Below are 21,054 nucleotides of genomic sequence, written 5' to 3'. Positions count from 1 at the left end.
GCACGCCTACTTGGCTTCAGCCGCAAAGACAGGGCAGCAGCCTCTGGCTTCTCCAAGTGCCCACAGGGCAGGAGTCCAGGACAGGGCCCCCACACCCCTCCCTGGGCCTGGCCTTGTGACCAGCAGTGGCCTCTGTCACTGTTTCTGTGGATGGCAGCTCGGGCCTTCCATCCACTCCCCTGCAGGGAAGGCCAGACCGCAGTGCCCCCAGAAGCCCCCAAGGCCTTGAGGGTGGCCCCCAGTGCCCGCTGGATAACCACCCAGCTCTGGCTGGAGGCCCAAGTCCCTGCCTCCCTGCTGTCTGACCCTGAGGACCTCTCTCAACCTCAGGGTGGGCCTCCCGACCACCCACCGAGCTCGGCTGTCTGCTGTCCCCCAACCCTTGAAGCTCCACTTGTTCTGGTAGGCCAGGCTCCGCGGTGCCCAGGCTTCCCCCTGCCCCTGGCAGTGAGGGCTGCTCCCTCCTCTAGGCCCCCCAGGATTCTGCACAACCCAGACATGGGTGGTTTAGGAATGCACTCACTGCTCTCTGGACACAGCTGCTCTGGAGCAGAGGCTGAGGGTAAGCCGGCCCTGACTCCCAGTGCCCAGCACGGATCTAGCCCAGGGAGAGGCCTACTGGTGTTTGCAAAGTGACTGATGTCTTCAGGAAGTCTCTAGCCAGCAGAAGGCAGTCTGACTACACCTTCAAGAGTAGAAAGACGGCAGGATTGGAGGGCAGATGGCCCTGGGCATCCTTGGCCATTGGACAGGTGTCTTGGCTTCTCTGAGCCTCAGTTTCCTCATCTGCAGAATGGGGATACTGGTATGCATCTTTTTCACCTTCACCATTATGCTGCATGCGTCCTTTATTAAAGTTTCAATGTGCATTTTCCTTATGAGGAAAGATGTTGAGCATCTGGTCAAGTCTTTATTTGCCATTTGGATTTTTTTTTTTTGGTTACCTACTTGGTTTTTGTAAATTTGGGGTTGTTACCTTTCCATTCCCAAAAGTGTATTTGGGATATGAGTGCTTTGTCCAGATGTATCGTCAGCCATCACAGGGCTGAAGAGAGATTTCAGAGAGATCAGGCCACGTGGAGCCCAAGGACGCAGAGCCCAGCACCCACGTGTTCAAAAAGTATCAGCTCCTCTCCAGCCTCAGGCACTGCTCCGAGCACTCTTTGGGGACCCATGTACTCTGTGCCCACCCGCAGGAATCAGCGCAGAGCCCAGGGCTGGACCCCCAGGCTAGGCCATGGGGACAGCGCTGGGCCCAGAGTTTTCAGCCTTGGCCTCTAGGATTTATTCTGCCACTTCCGGCATGCATGGCCAAGGCAAATTGCTTTTCCTCTTTAGGTCTCAACTTTGTCATCTGTAAAATGGGCTCTCGTGCCTGCCTGGCCCACTCCTAGGTGGTGGTGGGCCTGAACCTCAGAGTAGGGGTCCAAGTGTTCTGCAGACTGTCCAAGACGACATACCAGGTGGCCCAGCTCCCCCAACCTAACACTCGGTGACAGGGAGCTCACCTCACTGGCAGATTTGCTTAGAGACAGGCCCCATCCAGGAGGGCCTCTCTGGATGGTGGTCCAGGGAGGTCCACGGCCTCCAGGCAGGGCTACTCTGGGCCAGTGTGATCTGTGGTCCCATTTCAAAGTCTCCTAAGCTGGACAGTGAGTTTCTGGGGCCCCCACTTCCCTCCCCACTTTATTTGGAGGTGCTCAAGCCGACTCAGGCCTCCACCTTTTACAGCAGACTCCTGTCTGCCAGCAAACACTTGGTGAAGCTTGGAGGTGGGGCCGGAAGGAGAAAAGAACAGTAATTACCCAGCTGATGGGGGCACTTTCAGGAAGGGGCATTCCACTCAGCCGGGAGCCCACATGGAAGGAGGGAGGCTGGACCGGGATGGCTGTCCCAGCAGCCTCAGCCTTGTGGCCCCATCCTTGGCCCTCCCATCCCCCACCGTAGGTGGCCAGGAAGCTGGCTTCAAGAAGTTCCTCCCCAGCGGGCGTGTCTGGAGGCCTAGGATCCATGTCCTTGGCTAATCTAACACCCCGTTGGGCATGCTGCAGGAGGAAGGGAAGGGTGGAAGGAGTTTAGAGATGGAAGTGGCTAGAGCTCTAATGAAACCCCACTTGCAGACCAGGAAACAAGGGACAGCAGAGTGGGCCACAAAGAGATGGCAGCAGGCATTTCTCCCCGCCCCATTATTGTCCTGGGAGGCCCCTGGGTTCCCAAGTGGGTGGTAGGGTTAGGCTATACCGGGGACCCCTGGAGGCCCCTGGGAGAAGGAGAGGAAATCTTCTCCCAACCAATTTGAAGGAACATGTGACTCAGGCTCTGACAGATGAAGCCCCTTCACGGCTGCTTCTCCCTCCACTCCGGGCCCCAGAGCTCAGGCAGCCTCAGTCCTCTCCCCTGACTCAGGACCCAGGACAAAATTCCCTTCCCTCTGCACATTCAGCCCCCTCCCTAATTGCCAGCCTTCTGGTGCCCCAGGGACGCAGGACTGTGGGGCATCCAGTATATGGTTTGCTTCATGGACCATCTCCAGGGACACAGGGACCACCAAGGGCCCACCTGCTTGGAACAAAAACCTCACTGATACCTGAGAGCAATGAAGAGCTCACTGTTGCCAGGCACTGGATGTCCCTTCTGTGTCTCATCTCTGACCCTCGTGCCAAGCCATCGGTGAAGACACCAAGGCACCAAGCTTTGGGTGGCTCGCCCAGGGTCCCACGGCTAGAACCCAGGGCAACCACAGGTCCCAGATGAGAACCCAGGGCAACCACAACACCTGTGCTGGAGTCATCGTGACACACCACCTGAGCCAAAGCTTTCAGCCGAATTACCCGCAGTAACTCTTACCTGCAACCTTGCTAGGCAGCTATGCTATGTGTCTTAACCTGAGGACCCAGACTGCCTGGCTTCAAATCCCAGCTCTGCCACTCACTGCCTGTGCAGCCTAGGGCCGGTGTGTTACCCTCTCTGGCCTCAACAACCTCATCTGTGAAAAGGGGGATAGTAGTAGGCTCTACCTCCCGTGGCTGTGAGTTCATGTGCATAAATCACAGTGCCCAGTACACAGTGGGTGCTCTCCAAGTGTTTACTGCTGCCTTTCACTGGAATCTGGAAGTTAAAGAGCTTGCCCTGTCTTTCAGACAGAAATTGAGTTGAAGAAACCAGTACTCACATGCAGACTTATCTGACCCCAAGTAGTGCTTTTAACCTCATGCCCATCACTGCCCAGAAGATGCTGGCCGGAAAGCCTTGGGGAAGCAGGAGCCAGGCGAGGAGCTCAGCTGTCAGCAGATGGCACTGTGGGGCCATAAGGGCTGCCCTCGCAGCCAGAGGGAGTGTTCACACAGCAGGCCTTGCAGACTGGGGCCCCCACCCCGGCCAGGCTCTGCACCAGAGTGCTGCCCTCAGTGGGAGGTACCACTTGCCCTGTTTCTCTGATGAGTTCTATGAGGGCCCAGAGAGGTTAAGCCATTGGCCCAAGGTCACACAGCTATAAGAGGCTGGGGCTCTCCCACCCCAGATGCCCGGATTGAGATTCCCAGCCTTGCCTTCATGCCACCCACCCCATCCTCACAGCCCCCACGAGGCCACAGTTATTCTCTGGAGCTTGATGGGAACCAGGCGTCCCCTCTCCACCCCCACTGTGGCTGGACATTCCAATGACGCTGAAGCCGCCAGCTTTGAAGTCGAAGCTAAGCCCCAGATTAGGGCGGCTCCAGGCTGGCCTGTCCCTCCCAGCCCCGTCGCCAGGCCCACGCCACGGGCCTCCCCACCCCAGGCCAGCATCCTTGTGGTACCGAGAGGTCTGGGGCCCAGAGACCTCAAGTCACAGCTCATCTCCTGGATGCCCTCTTCCTGATCACTAAGGAGCTCCAGGTCCCCCACGACCTGCCATGAGCCTGAAATCCCACCTTACAGCCCCACATCCTCACCCAAAAGGCTGCATGTTAACATGCTGCACCCTCATCCCACTGACACACACACGTTAGCACCCACCTCCCCAATAATAATAGGTCCTGAACAGGAATGTGATCTTGAACGTGTTCAGGGCTGTGAATGGAAAAAGAGGAGAAACGGGGAAGGTCTGGAGCTGGGAAGGGTGCTCTCGCTCCGGGCCTCGGCTTCCTCATTTGACCACCGAGAGTCCTTCCGGCTCAGTCTGCCCTGGCTCTGGGGTTCCAGCTGGGCCACTCTGAAGCAGGTGGTGTCGGGGGGAGGGGTACCTCCTGCGCAGCAGGCAATGAGCTTGGTGCTTTATGTACCCCTATCTTTCTGCCTTGAGGAGCGACTCAGGTTCTAAAAGCCGTTCCCCTGCTGCGTGGTCACCATCCCAGACTTGCACACCTCCAGTCATGGGTAGTTCACTCCCTACCTAGGCGCCTGCCCCTGGGATGGCTCAGGTGGGCAGAAAGCCAGAGCAGCCCAAAGGCTTGGTCCCTGTTGCTCCCAGATGCCTGCTTGGCTCTACCTTGTGGGATACCCAAGTCACCCTCTGCCTGGGGCAGGGATTTGAAGCTAGGGTTCCCCACCCTACCCACACAGGCCCACAGGGCACTCCCCCAGCCTCCCTCACCCCCCATCCTGGCCCCCCACCTTTAGGTTGCTCCTGTCTGTCATTCCCCAGAAGCAGGGCGTCCAGTCCTCCTGGGGTGAGAGCAGGACCATCCCCTCCAAGGACCTGTCTAGGGTATCATGAATGCAGCCTCAGAAGCCATGAGCTCCTCTGGTGGCCACATCCCCCTGCTAAATGACCTCAGCTTTTGGCCAGTGAAGCCTGCTTACCTCCAGGAGAGGCTGGGGGCACAGCGCTGGTGGCTCCTGCTTTCGCCAAGCCAGTTCAGTTGGGTGGTCCCAACTGAACCAAGAACAAAGCTTTAACAACCCCTCGGCTCCACCCTCAGCAAGTGGGCACCAGGCAAGCTTGAAAGCCTCTATCATACCAGCTGGGAGAAGCGAGGGCCGAGGGGCAGGAGAGGGGGCGGTGGGCTGGCTTTAGGAGAGCGCCAGGTGCAAAGTGCCCCAGGATGTCACCTCAGTGGGACTGAGCTGGAGCCTGAATCACTGAGGGAGTTTGGCTTTAAGACCTCGACCCCGAGCTTCTGTGCGTGGTCATCAAAAAACTCCCGTGGCCGGGAGCCTGTCTGTCTGTCAAAGCCACAGTCCCTCGGCCCCACCCTACCGGCTTGGGGTCCGGGATGAAGCCTTTTTGTTCAAGGAGGTTTGGAGTCAAGACTGAAAGCTAGTGCTTCCAGCATAGGGGTTCTCAGACATTTTCTTTCAGAATAGCCCCTCCCAGCCTCTTCTACAGGCTTCAGCTCTTACCTAACCTCAGGGAGCCCCACCTCACATTCAAGATTTTTGCCCTTACTTATTGTTTATATTAATTGTTTTTTTTTTAAATCAGTTCATGTATGTACATTTATTTTAAAGAAAGCTTTTCTAAAAACCTCACTCCCGGGTGATGTAAACCAAAATATGACCATACAAATATACAGAAAGAAACAAAACAAAAATGTATGGAGAGAAACAAAACCATGCTGTTCGATTCCAGCTGGCTGCTGTGACGGAAGGAAGGCTCCCAGCCTGCGGTCTTCTTCCTGATTGTTAAGAAAGGCAGCGGGCTGGCCGGAGACCCACCAGCACCAAATCGAGCCCCTCTTCTCCATGTAAGTGAGAGTGGACTTTTCTAGAAGAAGACTCCCTTTTCCATCTTCCAATCTAGAGGCCTGTCATCGTTCCCTCTGTGTCTGCATTTCTCCACCCATTCTTCAGGTTATCACTTCCTCCAGGAAGCCTTCCAGGCCAGATTGAGCATCTCCTCTGTGCTTCCTCAGTTTCATGGACCATTCCTGACTTTGCCCTTGTCACCCAGGGTTCTTAGATTATCTTTGTGATCATGTCACTCCCAGTGAAGTGGAAGCGCCTGTGCTCCTGGGACAAATCTTTACCATGGCCCACACAGGCGGCGTGCCCCCTCCCCTCCTGCCCCTGGCCTGCCCGCCGCTCTACCATCTTGAGTCCCTCTTGCATCGTGATGTCATCATTGGTTATGGCGTCTGCCTTCCCCCGGAGGCAGGCTCAGTGGGGCCCCCAGATGCTTTCTGTCTGTCCATCACAGGCTCCTCCAAGCCTGGCCTGCACAAAGGAAGGAAGGCGCCGATCTTCTGAGAGTAGCAGTATCATTATCTTCATTTTCCAAATAGGGAAACTGAGTCACAGTGTGGTTAGTGGCTTGCCCAGGGCCACCTGCCTAGACATGGTGGAGTGGGTACAAACTCAGGCCTCTAGGCTCCAGAGCCAACGCAAATCACCACGACCATTGACTGTCTCCCTTGCAAGACTTCTCCTTACCTTTGTCAGGTGAGACTTGAGAACTTGATGTATGAGACGGACAGGAAGAGACAGACAGACACAGTCAGACACTTGGGGGGTCCCAGGAGGCCCAAACCAACCCTCAGCTGGACTGAAATCTTGGCCCAGCCCAGGGCTCAGCTCTCAGCAAGAATGGGGTAGCTTTCCCACCAAACAGACTTTGTGGCTGCTGGGGCACCCCTCGGAGCCTCGCCCCACTCCTTCACCGCCCCTGAGGCCTAGAATTCCACTGAGATGTTTCATTATCGCTCTGAGGCCCAGTGTCCCAGGCTGAGGATACCACTTGGCCCCCCCACCCCCCCAGCCACTTCCTGGCTGTGAAAAGGTGCAGAGTCACCCCCAGGGTTGCCACAGAGACACAGTATGATGGTGGAGCCACGTCAGGCAGGGTGTCTCCAGCAGCCACGTGGTCCTGGAGGGGCCGCCCTCCCACGCTCTGTGAGGCCTCCTCTTGAGATTCCCCACCCAGCTGGCTCCATGCCCCCGGGTCCAGCCTGGAAAGACCTTCAAAGGACTTGGCCGTTCTTGAGTGAGTGCCAGGAGGGAATCTGCTCTCAGAGTGAAGTTAGCCAGCCGCACGGGTGGAAGGAATTTGCCGTTTCTCTTAATAGCGACCCCCTCGTGATTTATATGGGGGCCACTGTCCGAAGGCCCCGGTTGACAGATCACAGTGGAAAATGAAATGCCAAGACGCAGGCGTCTCGCTGGGCTAATTACTCTCAATGAGACCCAGCTGGCTGCGGGAGCCGACAGGACCAGGGCCGGGCTGGATCCCTGTGCCCAGCTCCCTGACACAGAAGCCTGCCACAGCTGGGCCTGGGCTTCCTGGCCGTCATCTACCAGGCCCCACTTGGGGCCACCACCACCAAGAATTCCAGGAAAGCCAGTCTGGCCAGCTCACGGGACGGGTCACCTTTGGTGCAGCCCAGCCAGGCAGGCCTGGGCACGGCTGTGGCCTCAGGGTTTGCTGCTGCCCCAGAGCTCGAGACTCCTAAGACTCAGAGAGCCATGGGGTCCCATTCTGCTTGTGCGGAGACTAAGGCCCAGACAGGGCAGGTCCCGCGGAGCCTCAGGCATGGCTCTGGCCTGGCTGCGGCACTGGCCTCAGCCTCTGGCCCACGGTATCTTCTTGGAGGCCCAGAGCTTCAGTGCTGGCTACAGAAGCTACTTCCAGGGGCCTCGTGCAACTCTGGAATTGGTTCAGAGTTTCCCAAGAGTCTACTTTGTACCAGGCCCTGTAGGTTGTCGGGGGTAGAGTGATGAGCAAAATCCAACCAGATCCCAGGCTTATAGCTCTCTGGGGAAGAGAAACACCACGTGTATCTCCCCAGCAAAAGTGCTTAGTGCCGTGAAAATACATGAAAGTGTATTTGACCTATTCCAGGCATCAGGGACGGGATGTGATGCAGAGCTGAGAGCAGAAAGCTCAGTAGCGTGTGATCAGGCACTTATCCAACAGGAGAGTGGGAGAGAGGGTGGGAGACTGTTCCAGGCAACAGGAGCAGCATATGCAAAGGCCCTGTGGCAGAAGGAAATGTAGGGCCCTCAAGGAACTGAATGAAGCTGGGCAGCAGGAACACAGAGCCAAGAGGATGGTGGTAAAGGGGAAGGTGGGGGAGGCCACAAGTAGTTTTTGTATCTTTAAAAAGGTGATTCCAAGTATGACTCAGGAGGGCTCATGTGTGCTCCTCCCAACTTCTCTCTGGCTTTCAGGAGCCTCAGCCCCCACCCCCGGAAGGGGCAGCTCTGTAGACCACCATAGCCACCTGGACCAGAGGAGCCAGAGGAACCCATCTAGGCATCGTGCAGAGCCAACTCAGGTGTCCCTAGAGAATTAGATGGAAAGTCATGGAGACTGAAGGCAGCTGGTGGTGAGCCCAGGTCAGAAGTGGCCAAGACCACCACTGAACCGCAGCTGGAGGGAGAGGGGTGATGAGGAAGCCATGCTATGAAGACACCAAAGGAGGCAGAGGCCAGGGCCTTGGAGCCACCAGCAGCCTCACAACTGGCCTCCCATCCCCCTCCTACCTTCTTTGCCACTGGAGCCTCCTGTGCCTGTGGGTCCCCCACCCAGAGCCCCGGTGGGTGTTACAGGTGCTATTGATCGTCTCGGAGCCCTAAAACAGAGGTGTGTGAGTGGATGGCTATCTGAAGGGCAGAGTAACGAACAGGTCAAAGAATGGCTCCCAGTCTCCCTTCCTGAGACACACAGAAGCCCTCTGGCCTCCCCACTGGCGGCCTCTGTGTCCTTGTGGAGCCAGGCCGATGCATGGCCAGCAGGTGTCCTGGTGTCACAGAGTAGGACAGCCTGGAGCTGCCAGGCAGGCCAGTAGGTACCCATGGCGCCCGCTCCCTCCAACAGATTTGTTCCTGGTTTCTTGGGACACAAACAGGTCTGACAGGTTCCTTGGCGGCTGAGTCCTTGATTTCCAGCAAAGCCAGACTCTTAGAGAGCAGAGGGAGCAAGGCCTGGGCGGAGGGAGGGCTCTATCCGAACCCTCCTCCTCCTCCTCCTCCTCCTCCTCCTCCTCCTCCTTGGCCCCCAGCCTCCCCGACCCCTGCTCACAGACCTTGTACCTTGCATCCTGAGGCCGGGAGCTCTAGGCTGATGGGGACACCTCTCTCAACCACCTCCCCCAGAGGGAACACAGAGCTGAGGGGGGCGAGGACCAGGGAAAGGGACCTCCTTGTTGCTGTGACCCCAAACTCAGTCCCGCCCCCACTTCCTGGGCAGCCTGGGGAGAGCTGTGGGTGCAGGCTCAGAGCCGTGCTGCCTGCGTTCCACTCCCAGCTCTGCCATTGACCTTGTCATCCACCTGTCTTTTGTGTTTTGGTTTTGGTTTGTATCTCCCCATTATTGATGTGCAGGGTTTTTATTTTTAAAGTATATTCAGGATATAAGATCTTTGTCAAGGTCTCTCGTTGCCAGTGTCTCCTCCAGCCCGTACCCTGCCTCCTCACGTGCTTCGTGGCGTCTTTCGCTGAGTGGAAGTTTTCAATTTGGAGTCCAGTCTCTGCACTTGTATTAAATGTTTGGTGCTACATGTGTCCCGTTTAAGAAATCTTTGCCGACTCCTTAGAACCCAACCCCTCCTCTCCATCTCGTTTGCCTCTGTCCAGCTCTTAGCTGCCAGGTCTCTCTGGGACTGCTCCCACCTCCTCCCTCCTGTGTCCCCAGACCAATTCTTGTCCTCCTCACTGCCTGATCTTCCCGCCCAGGGACAGGGCTGGCTCATCTCCGCATCCCTGGGACTGGCACCAGGTCTGGCACGCACTAGGTGCTCAATAAAATCTTCACCAACGAAGGCAGTGTCCTGTGCCCCAGCTGGGGATCATTAAAGCTGTCAATTAGTTCTAAACACCAGCTCGTCAGGAACATTTGAGCAAAGCCAGGAAGAAAAAAGTTTCGGAAAAACCAACAACATGGGAATGCTTAGCTTTCTCCCCAACCGGAAGCATTAATCACGGAAACTCAGACCTTGTTAGCAGTTATTTATTCTTGCTTTGCCCCCGACCCCCAGGCGAGGGAGCCTTTTCCTCCCACATGTTGGCCGCAGGGGCACCCCTCCGGCTGCCCCCTACCCTGCCCCCTGGGTTTTGCTGCCTCTGAGTGTGTGTGCAGGGGGGTCTGTGACCTAGTCCTTCTCTTCGCCATGTGTGATGACGTAGCACAGGTTCCTGTAGTCCAGGTTGCCACATACATCTGGTGGGAAGGCAGCAAACATCTGCTTGATCTGGGGAAGGAGCAGAGAGTCAGCCTGGACCAGGGCGGAGTGGGGGCCAGAGCCGGTGGTCACCCAGGGCGTCAGGCATGTCGTTCCCCTCTTTGTAGACGGAGGCATCGAGGTGGAGGGCACAGAGGCCAGGCCAGCAGGCCGGGGTCCCACAGCCCCCCACCTCCCGAATCCTCATTCCCATCCAAGGAGTCAAGGGGGGCACCATCTCAGCAGACACTAAAGCAAGAGCACTTCCTGGGAAGACACTCACCTCCTCCTCACTGAACCGGTCGGCCTGCGTCATGAGCTTCTCTTTGATGCTGCTCGAGGGAGAGAAAGGGTCACATTCAAGGGAAGGGCTACTCTGGGCATGGACACGCAGATCCTGGGGGTGATGGCCAGCGAGGACACCAACCAGGGCTGGCCCTACAGCCCCCAGCTGGCCTCATGGGTCTGGCGGCCCCTTCAGCTCTCAGCCTCCTTTGTAACATGGACTCTCCTCTTTGCATCAAGTGGGGACCAAATGGCATGACCTTGGGACTCCAACATGACTATGGGGGCCACTCTGATGTCCCATTGTGCACTGATAATCAACCTCCAGGTCACTGAGGGGCACCTCTTCACCCTGGGTCTAGATGCACGGCTTCTCTGGCTTATGGTTTTTGCTGATGTTTGTAAGATGCGTCAGAGCATGCAAGGTGCCCACACTTAGCCGAGGGATGGGAAGGCCACCCGGCCAGTGTTCTCCTGGGCCTGCGCAGGTCTCCTTTGCCCCTCACAGCCCTGGGAAATGAGTACTACTTCCCCCTTTTACAGGAAGGGAAACCGAGGCTCGGGAAGGGGAATGAATTGCAGCGGCAGGTAGGGCGTGTCCCCCTGCGTGGTTCAGGAGGGCAGCTGCCCTCAGGGGCCAGAGCTGCCTGCCCCTGGAGGGATGGCCGCAGGTGGGCTGTTTGAGGCTGTGTGGGAGGGACTGGTGCCCCCCAGGAGCTCTGAGGGCCCCACAGGGCTCTCAGGGGGCACAGCGGGCAGGGGAGGATCAGAGGGCTGAGCTGGGCCCTGAGCACCCGCGTGTCCTGTGGCGCCGGCAGTGGCGGGCCCCGCTCAGGACCGACGCACATTTTCCATTATTTATGTTACTACAGGACAGTCACAGTTTCCAACTCTCTAAGCTGGGGACTTTTCACAGACTCTGTTTCAACCAGAGCCTCCTCTGTGGCCTGCCTGGCAGACAGCCAGGTCTTCCAGATCCCATATCCTGGGGATGGTGCCTTCGGTTCCCAAACTGTGTCCCCAAAGGGTTCCTTCCAGCCCTGACCTTGCTCTAGGGGTTGTGAAGGTGGGTGATGGTAGACGGGTTGGTTCAGGCCACTCTAGGGAGTGCCCCCCAGTGCATCCTAGGTCCATAAGCTGGAGGTGGGAACCCAGACTCTGAGAGACGGGTGAAGGAAAGGGCTGTAGCCTGGAGAAACCCTCAGGACCCTTCCCCTCCCCGTGAGGAGAGTGTGACTCAAAACTTTAGTGGGTGGGGAACAGTAAGAATGTCTGAGAGGTAAGACAGACCCTCCCCACTTCTCTTGCCTCACCTGCCCTTTCCCACCCCTCCTCCATCATGAGCTGGTTCTAATAGAAAGCAAAATTAGCCTCAAGCCAGCATAACAATTGGTCAGGAAGCTGGTGCCTGAGGAAGAAATCTTGTCTGCCCAGGGCCACCCACAGGCTGCGCGGGGTCTTGGAGGCTCTGAAGGGACTGCCCGAGGACCGCTCAGAGGTCGGCGTAGTGTCTCGGCCTCTGGGCAGCCTGCCTCTGCCCCACCCACCCGTGCCCGTAGCCCGCAGCTTCTGCCCTGAGCTCCTGACGGGCTGAGGCTCCGAGACATCGCAGGCATCAGTGCTCCCACGTTCATAATGCCAGCCCAGTGGCAGCTGGACAGCTGCCCATGGCCACCTCACTCTCTGCGCATCCTCAGCTGAGCTGCTTCCTTCCCATGGCTCCGCCTCCATCCCCACATTCACTCAGGCCCTTGTTAACATCTGGCCCAGCCCTCTCCCCAGAACCGCGAATCCCATTGGTGCTGGCCTTTTAGTTTACTTACCCATCCACTCCCCTCCCTCCCAATGGCCAAGACCCTTGTGGTGGCTGCAACCCTCTCTGTTCCTCCTCCAGGCTGGCCTCCATGTTGCCCCTGCCCAACTCCTTCTTAGGCGCTCCCATGTCCCCGAGGGAAGACCCAGGGTCCAGGGCCTGCCTATCTGTCTGTGCTCAGTCTCCTCCATCCCCCACCCACACCCTCCAGCCAAAGACCACTCCCCCTCACCAACTCCAAACATGCCAAGTCCTGGCTCTTCTCTCTCTGGGATCCTGCATCTAGAATGTTCCCTGCTCCAGCTAGGGCAATCCTTAGTCATCCTTCCAGGCCCACCCCCACCCCTTCCTCCCTCACTACTGGGAGGCCCTTCCCTGGTGACCCCACATTCTCTGTCCTCTTCCACACAGATGGGGAGACTGAGGCCCAGAAAGGGAAGGGACATCAGGTGATGGGTGAGTTGGGCAGGGCAGTGGCCTCCTGGCTCCTGGCCGGAAGCTGCCTGAGTTGCCTGAGTTCTGGGCAGGAGAGGGGACTGCCGCCACTCTGACCCCACCCAAGACCACCAGTCACTGAGCCTTTGGGGAGGGAAAAACCAAACAGAAGGCAGAAGGGAACTTACAAATCAGCCTTGACGAAACCTTTCCCTTCAGTGTCGAACACCTTGAAGGCGTGGAGAATGGTCTCCTCTGGGTCCGTACCTGGAAGCAGCGCACATGGTTAGGGGCAGTGCCGGGAGGAGGCGGGCTGGGGGTGGGGCGGCCCCATGGCCCCTGCAGATGCCAAGGGCTCGGGGAGCTTCCTCCCCTCCTTCCAGTCCACGGTGAGGCCAGAGAAGGGAGGTTTCAGAGAAACAAAGAACAGCAGTAACAGCCCAGGGCGCTGCGTACAGTCACGAACAGCCTGCACAGCTGGACACGGAGACCCAGACTAAGGGTTTACTGTATGCTTCACCCTCCTAACCATTGGTCTGATTTTACAGATGAAGAAACTGAGGCTCAGAGAAGTTAAGTGACTTGTCCAAAGTTCTCGTAGCTGCCGTGTGATGAGTGAGGTAAACTCTGGAGCTCTTGTTCCCCAAGATGCGTGCGAGAGGCTGTGGTTGGGGGAGAAAGAGCTCTTGCCTGGGGGCTGAAGGGGGCGCTCTGGCAGTGACATTGGAGGAGTCGGCGAGACTGAGCAGTTCCAGTTTGATCACTTTTATAGTGTGGGCTTTGGGAAAAGATGCCATTAGAAGAAATGGTTCTACTACCTCAACGGGATTGAATATCCAGCCCCCTGATGGCACAGAGGGGGAAACTGAGGCCTAGAGAGAGGAAAGGTCTCACCCAAGGTCTCCGGGACTGTGTGAATAACAGCGGGTGACCTGGTGACCCTTAACTGGTGCTCTCTCCCCTCAGTCACACTGTCCCCCCTGCTCACTGGGGACCAGGGGATGTCCCCTTCCTTCTTCGAGGCTCAGCTGTGTCATCGGGGAAATGGAGACAGAAGGTGGGGTTTGCTGCCCGCCTCCCGGGATCAGTTAAGATCACATGTTGTTAATGATAAATATCTTGACAAACATTAATCCATCATGGCTGCAGACACATCTTGAGTGCCATGTCCCCTCCTGCAGCTTCAACATTTTACCCAGTGGAATGCCAGCACACCCCATGTGGTAGGTGCTGATGTCCCCAGTTTGTCAAAGAGGAAACTGAGGCTCAGAGACACTTTGTGACTTGCCTGATAAGGGGAGGGAGTGTTTAAAACCAGCCCTTTGGATCTTCTGAGCCCCCTGTCTGTTCTGCCTCTCAGACTGGGTCAGCGCCAGCTGTGTCTCCCCCATCAGACTCATCCAGGACAGGATGGCGTCTGAGTCACTCCACATCTCTGAGGCTGGCCTGAGTGACTGAGCTGGGTTCAGTGCTGGCCCTGCCGACCTGGGAGCTCCTGGAGGGAGAGCCATAGGCTTCCTCTAGGTAGGGCAGCAGGAAGCCTGTGTGCCCCGCCCAGAGGCTCAGCCCAGGGTCCATCTAGGGCAGAGCTCCAGGCCATCACAGCCTGGCCTTGCAGGCAGAGAAGGGGTGGCCAAGGGATTATGGTGGGGACTTCTGGGGGGGGGGGCAATCTCAGCTTCCCAGGGTCTTTGGAGAGGCCTCCCTGCCAGAACAGGTTGACTCCAGCCCACCTTTCTGAGGACCAGATGCACATGGACCAGCTGCCCTGGGCTCAGGTCTCGTGGCTGGACTTTCACCGCAGCCCGGTCACCCCCTCCCTCCTCTCAGAAAGGGCCTCAGCTTTGCAGACTGCAAACCCCATCAAATGGCTGTAGAGTGGCTGCTTCCCCCTGTGGCTGTTGGGAATCTCATGACAAAGTGTCCTCGTCCCAGTTAGAAGGACAAGGTGGTTCCTGCCCAGCCGCCGGCTCCTGTCCTTCCCGCTGGCTCAGCCAAGTTCACATGATAGGCTCCACTGAAGCCCCAGCCCTGGGGCCCCCGCAAAAATGAGGAAAAGCTGCAGCCCTGGTCATAGCTCTGAGCTCATCCGCTGACCCACACGCGCTCTGGGACTCCCGTTAAAGTCACACATGTCTCTCCCCAAAAATAGGCCCCCAGCCCAGCCCCCTGGGCTTCTGCACTCTTCAAGGAAGGGACCATGGTCCCAGGAATAACCCCGAATAGCTTCCACCCAGAGGTGGACCCCATGGCACTTCGTCAGCTGGGCAGCTCCAGGCTGTCGTGGGTTTAGCGGTGGTCCCCAAAAGAAACGTCCATATCCTCATCCCTGAAAGCAGGAAACGTCACTTCCTTGGAAAAAGGGACTTAGCATATGTAAGGAAAGGCTCTTAAGACGAAGAGATCATTCTAGATCATCCAGATGAGCCCTGAATCCAATGACAATGCCCTTATGAGAGTGAAGCAGTGAGAGACAGAAGAGGAGGGGGCATTGTGATCACAGAGGCAGAGAGGGCAGCGATGCAGCCATCAGGAGCTGGAAAAGGCCAAGGATGGGTTTGCTCTAGAGCCTCTCAGGGAGCCCGACCTGCCGGATTTCAGGCTTACAGATCCCGGAACTGAGAGAATACATTCCTGGTTTTTTGAGCTGTCAAGTTCACGGTCATGGTTACAAGCAGCCTCAGGAAACTAACACAAACCCCACCATACAGATAAAAACTGAGGTGCAAAGAGCAGACCAGCCTTGCCCGAGGCCACCTGAGGGTCAGTGGGAGGCCAGGTCTTGAACCTAGATGAAGCCAAGACCAAGGCGGGGTATCAGGCAGGGGCGGCTCCAGGGTGGGGTGACAGTAAGACCCTCCTTCCAGGGCAACCACAGCCCAGGCTGGCCCTTCCTTCTGACCCCGGAACCCCAGCCCAGGCCTGATGCTGCGTCTCTGGGGAGTGCAGTGTTCACAGCCAGAGTCGGGGTGACGGTTCCATCCCTGCCGTTTTGATGCAGGGACACTGTCTGAGCCTGGGTCTCCTCACTCATGAATGAGGCCCCTGATCCTTTCGCTGGAGAAGCCCACCCTGCATTGGGGTTGGCCACAGTGGCTTCCAGACTCCCCCCAGCCCACAGCCCCCAGGAACCACCTCCTCCTGTCGGCAGAGCAAGAAAGAGGAGCCCAGGGCTAGGGAGGTGGGGCTGGGGCTGGGACACAGTCCTGAGAACGGACAAAGGGCTTCCTTACAAATGTCCCCCTGGGCCCCTCATAGCCTTGCAAAGAGGGGTCATTACAGCAACCCCCGCGCTGTGATACAGATGTGGAAACTGAGACAAGGCCTGGTATGTGCACCCCAGGGGCTGGTACCTCGGGCTACACCATGCTGCGAGCTGGGGTGTGTGTTGGTGGCAGCCTGCTGGCACACAGGACCCAGCCTGTCACTCCCACTCACTCATCCTCTCCCCAGGGCCCCCTGGGGCCTCACTCACCCTTCAGCTTCTCCCCAAACATGGTCAAGAAGACAGTGAAGTTGATGGGCCCGGGGGCTTCCTTCACCATGGCCTCCAGCTCCTCATTCTTCACATTGATGCGGCCTGGGCCGGGGATGGGGGGGAATCCCAAGAGTACAATGAGGGTCAGAAGGGGCCCTGCCTGCTGGCAGCCTGAGAGAACACAGCTCAGGACCACAGAGTGTCCTACAGGGTCTCCCAGCTCTACCGTCTTACCACCCCTCACCCAGCCCTAAGGCCCTGCCCGCCTGCTGGGGGGCCCCGGGATGGGGGCACATTCAGCCACGGTCATCACTGAGCTGTCCCCAGCCTTACCACCCGCCTGCCACCACCTCAGCCTCCCTGGAAAGGATAACACATTGGTGGCTATCCCCATTTTACATATAAGGAGACTGAGGCCCAAAGAAGCTGATGCTGAGGCATATAGGGGCTGGATGACCTGGGCCTCAGGGCTCAGGTCCCCTAGGAGGGGGTTCACTGGCTGCCTGGAGGTGAGGACTCTGGGATTCCTCATGGTCTCAGTGGACAACCAGATCTCCGGGAGCTCAAAGCTCAGTCTAGGTATAACTTGGCTATGCCCCTGCACTCCACCCAAAACCCACCCCATCCATCCTTAAGGCCCATTCTTGGGCCCTTGGAGAATGCAAAAGCCTCCCCAGGCAGCTGAAGTCCGGCAGGTACCCTGAGCCCCTGGAGTGTCTCCAGCCTCTTCCGTACCTCCAGTGCCTACCCCTGCTCTCCTGACCCCTCACCGCCCCCCAACTCCAGGCCTTTTCACAGGCCATTCCAGCATCTGCTAGGCCCTCTCCATCCCCTGGTGAGTCCTCCTCTAACACCCAGGAGCCCTCCCCTGAACTTCCAGGCAGAAGCTGCCTCTCCTCTGCACCCCCAGGGATCACCGGCCCCTCACATCCACTGTAACGACCACACTGGCCTGCCCCCAGCCGCCTGCTCTTTCTGGATGGCCCGGACACTGCCCCAAGCCTCCGGCTGCTGGTCACTCACCCAGGGCAGCAAAGGTGTCCCTCAGGTCCTCCTTGTCAATGAAGCCATCCCGATTCTGGTCCATGATGGTGAAGGCCTGGCAGAGACACAGGCACTGAGCAGCCACCCTCCCACCTGCCCAAGCCCAGGCCCCCTCCCCAGACATCCCCTACACACACTGCAAGGGGCTACCATCCCACTCACTGCTGCCCAGCCAGCGTCAGTGCAGGCCCCTCTGGCCATCCGTCACCCAGCTCAGAATGACACCAGCATGAGAGTGATGGCTAACTCGCTCTGGATTTCAAGTGTGTGCCAACACGCTTCTGGGGCTTTGTCTCATCCCTCATTTCATGCTCCCAGCTACCCCATTTTACAGAGAGCAAAACTGAGGCTCAGAGAGAGGAAGAGCTCACCCAAGGTCACACAGCAAGTAAAGGCTCAGGTAGAGAGGGGTAGGGGCTGCCCGAGGACAGCTCATCACATCTCCAGGGTCTGAGATACAGCTGGAGGCCTTTAAGAATAGTGACATCTCCACCCCCCAGGGACTGAGAGCTGACCCCACACCTGGCCAGCTCCCTAAGGGCCTTCTGTGCATCACAGTAATCCTCCCACAGGCCCTGGGAGGCAGCTGACCAACCTCTTTAAACTCCTGGATCTGGGACTGATCAAACATGGAGAAGACATTGGAGCTGGCTCCACCTTCTGCTCTTTTCCGGGCTCTTCTGGGTGCCTGTGAGGGTCCAGGTGAAGTCTTGCAGAAGCCCCTTCCTCTCAAGTCCCTCGTTTGTCCTACCCCTTCCCCTCAACACTCACGCCTCATCTCCTGAATGACACTGCCCGCCCCCCGGGGACCACAGCAGACAGACTGGGCTCCTCGAGAAGTCTTGCAGAGAAGCAAGGGGTCTCCCAGCCTGAGGCAAGAAGCCTGCAGAGCGCCCACCCCATGGGGCCACCCTGCTGCTTCCTGTCCTGCCCCCACTTGAAGGCAGGTGGGCAGTGCCCAGGCTGCAGGGCAGAGTGGGGCATCTTTTCTAGCACCAGCCCCTGCTTGGGGCCCCCTCCTCTTCGGCCACCCTCCCCGTGTTCAGGATAACATTGGGGTCCCTCAGCCCTGAGAGGTCTGTCCTTTGTCCCTCTCCCACCCCCACCCATCTAGGTCCCCTGCACCTGCTTTGAGCTCCCTTCTCTCCCCGCATTCACTCCTGCCATTCCCACTGCCAGGATGTGCCTTCCCTGTCTTTCGTCGGGGAGAATCCTCATCCTTCAGGTTCAGCTCCTCTGCCACCTCCTCTAAGCAACCTTCCCTGACTGACCGGGAGATCAACACAGAGCTCCCCGGCCCCATCCTCTCCTCTCCACCAGTCTTGGGCTTCCACACCTTGTCGCATGGGGCGCCCTGCACTCCTTGCCACAGCTCCCCGTGTCTGTCCCATCTCTGGGGCTCCCACCCCAACCCCGGGCCTGGGGGTCAGTTTGGAAAGAGCTGCCCAGAGCTCAGGGCCATCAGGTAGAGCAGGTGACCCTTCACGTGGAGGGTCTGTGGCCAGCCTTCCAGCCTCCGTGTGTTTCTTTCAGGACATCACGGTGCCTGAGAGTCCGCGATTGGACATTTGCTGAAAGATCTCTGTCTCCAACCCCCCCATGGGACTTTTCCTTCAGCAGCCGCACTAGAGCCTCCAGGTGCAAGGAGCCCCATACCTGGCCATGACGGGGGGAAAGGACAGCCAGGACTTCACAAAGGAGGTGGTGGAAGGGGCGCCCCGCAGACCTGGGCTTCCCCGTGCCCAGCTCCTGCCTCCATTTCAGCCAGTACCGCCCTGTGTGCCCAGCCCCGCCTACCCCGCCCCAGAGCTCTGGCTCCCCCTGCCCCCACCAAGACACCGGCGCCTGTGTGGTCTCCCCCCAGCTCACTCTTGTCCCCCCACCCCAAGCCCCTACCCCCCCAACTCGTCCCCACTTCCCTCCGCTCCTGGGCTCACTTCAGGAGCCACAGCGCCCGGCTGACTTATAATTAGCTTTTACTGGGTCCTTTGTCTCCACTAATCCTTTGAAAGGGGGGCTGGCAGGGCGGCCAGGACATTATGATGCCGTAAAACCCCTGTAATATTTATAAATCCCTTCAGACATCATAAAGAAAAGAACCTCTCTGTGGAATTCAGCTCACATAATTACATATACATTTCCCTCTGATTAATAAAAAGCAATCACTTCCGTCTGTGGGATATTCTGCCCTTTCTCTCCTCAGACCTGCCCTTGGCCTCGGCACCCCCCCACCCCTGCCTCGCCTCCGCCTTCCATGTCCGTCTTTGGAAATACCGCCCTACTACATGCCAGCCTCGCAAGGAAGGAATGGGCTGTTTTCTCCTGCTGCCCAGGCAAGCCTGGGGCCCAGGGCCCTGACTGGCCTTCGGGTCTCCCAGCCGGGACCTAACGAAGCCCAGCTCTCTTGGAGATCCCCTTTTATAGTGCACCCCTGAAAGATAAACATCCCCCACAGGAAACAGCTCAGGGGAGAAGGGGGTCACCCAGACCTCAGTTCTAATCCTGACTTTGCTACTCACAGCCTCTGTGATGCTAAGAAAACCGGTTGTCTGCCCTGAGCCTCAAGTACAAAAACCAGATAATGGCTCCCTCAAAGCATCTGAACATTTATTAGGTACCTGCTGACCTCCAGCCAGGCCCTGTGCCCAGTCTCAGGGACCCAGAGCTGAATCAGGCCCCATCCTTGTCCCCAGAGAGCTCACAGTCCAGCTGGGAGACACAATCAGGATGGCGGAGCGAGGGAGGGGCAGGTGCTGAAAACACAGAGAAGCTGCTGTACCCCTGGAGTACTCAGGGCAGACTTCCCGGAGGAGGTGGCTTCTGAGCTGTGGCTTGACAGCTGAGTCAGAATTCTTAGGCCAAGAGGGACTGATGAGTGTGTGTGAGACAGAGGCATGAAAAAATAGCACCATTGAGAGCCTGTGGGGAGCCCAAGGGGCTGGAGCCCAGGGGTAAGGGACAAACGGCAGGGTGGGCCCCACGTGGCCTGAAGAACTCTGCAGAAAGGCCAGCAGCCCCCACACCAAGCTCCATAGGACCCAGGCTGTCCTGGAGTAGTGACCCCAACCCCCATAGGATCCCTGTTCTCCCAGGGAGCAGAGTCCCACTTTTGCCGTGAAACCTCCAAGCCTGGCCCACCCTGTTCCCCTCCAACCTCCTCTTCCTCTCTGCCCTCCCTGCCACCTCGGCAGCCCCCATCAAGTCCAGAAAAGCAGAGACCCCAATCAGGACCCCCCTGATGGCCTGGCCGGGTTCGGGGATGACATCAAGGGTGAAGAAAAGGTCAGAACCAGGTACAAGATCAGGTCAAGGTCAAGGATGTCAGTGAGAGGAACAAGGTCAAGGTCAGGGTGAGTTCAGGCAGTGAGGTGAAGGGCAGGATCACAAATGAAGTCACGGTCACAGGATGAGGTCGGAGTCGAGGAACAGGGTCAGGGTCAGGAGGCGGGGCAACGCCAGCCTACCATGGTCTGGAGGGCTCCCTCGAGCTGCAGCCGGGCTAGGGGAGCTCGGAGACAGCTCTTTAAATAGTGCTCCAGGTCCGGAAAGCAGTTTGGAAGGAGACAAAGGACAGGATGGGGGCCTCCCTGCCAGGCACCTGTCAGGGACCATACAGAGTTAGTGGGGTTGAGGGATCCAGAGACGGTCCAAGCCAGCAGGATCTCCACCAGCACGGGGCCAACTGGAAATCTGCAGCCAAAGGACTAAGGTCCAGGAAGAGGCTGTTGGCTGAGGACACACAGTAAGCTGAGGCCTGGAACCAACTGGGAAGACTTGGCCTGCGGCCATGCAATTTCAGGAGAGCTCCCAGAGCAGGGCGAGCCACACCAGCTGGGGAGACTCAGGGCTGCACCGTGGCCTCGAGCTGTGTGACCTTGGGTGGGACACTACCCTCCAGAAGGCTCAGTCCTCGCAGATGAGAA

At 58.0% G+C, this 21,054-nt stretch overlaps 1 protein-coding gene across 1 annotated transcript; it reads right to left on the bottom strand.

Annotated features, from left to right (window-relative positions):
* Nucleotides 1-9,856: 9,856 nt before the first annotated feature.
* MYL10 (myosin light chain 10) lies at nt 9,857-20,639 on the bottom strand. The gene is made up of 7 exons (XM_006180921.3): nt 20,596-20,639; nt 17,727-17,819; nt 17,111-17,186; nt 16,085-16,189; nt 12,798-12,876; nt 10,360-10,408; nt 9,857-10,106 (listed from the first exon to the last, which is right to left on the bottom strand). Exons 1-7 carry the CDS (start codon nt 20,596-20,598, stop codon nt 10,008-10,010), a joined length of 504 nt encoding a protein of 167 aa, XP_006180983.2. The 5' UTR covers nt 20,599-20,639; the 3' UTR covers nt 9,857-10,007.
* Nucleotides 20,640-21,054: the final 415 nt, after the last annotated feature.

This window comes from Camelus ferus, chromosome 18 (genome assembly GCF_009834535.1).
Source record: "Camelus ferus isolate YT-003-E chromosome 18, BCGSAC_Cfer_1.0, whole genome shotgun sequence".
In the NCBI taxonomy this organism is placed as follows: Eukaryota; Metazoa; Chordata; class Mammalia; order Artiodactyla; family Camelidae; genus Camelus; species Camelus ferus.
Note: the sequence above shows the minus strand (reverse complement) of the source record. Positions and strands in the feature narration are given on the sequence as shown.

Excerpts from the sequence above, each read along its gene's own strand:
- MYL10 (XM_006180921.3), bottom strand. Across the intron at positions 17,187-17,726 it reads AGATCCAGGAGTTTAAAGAG|GCCTTCACCATCATGGACCA; the intron begins GTTGGTCAGCTG and ends TGTCTCTGCCAG. Across the intron at positions 16,190-17,110 it reads GGACACCTTTGCTGCCCTGG|GCCGCATCAATGTGAAGAAT; the intron begins GTGAGTGACCAG and ends TCCCCGGCCCAG.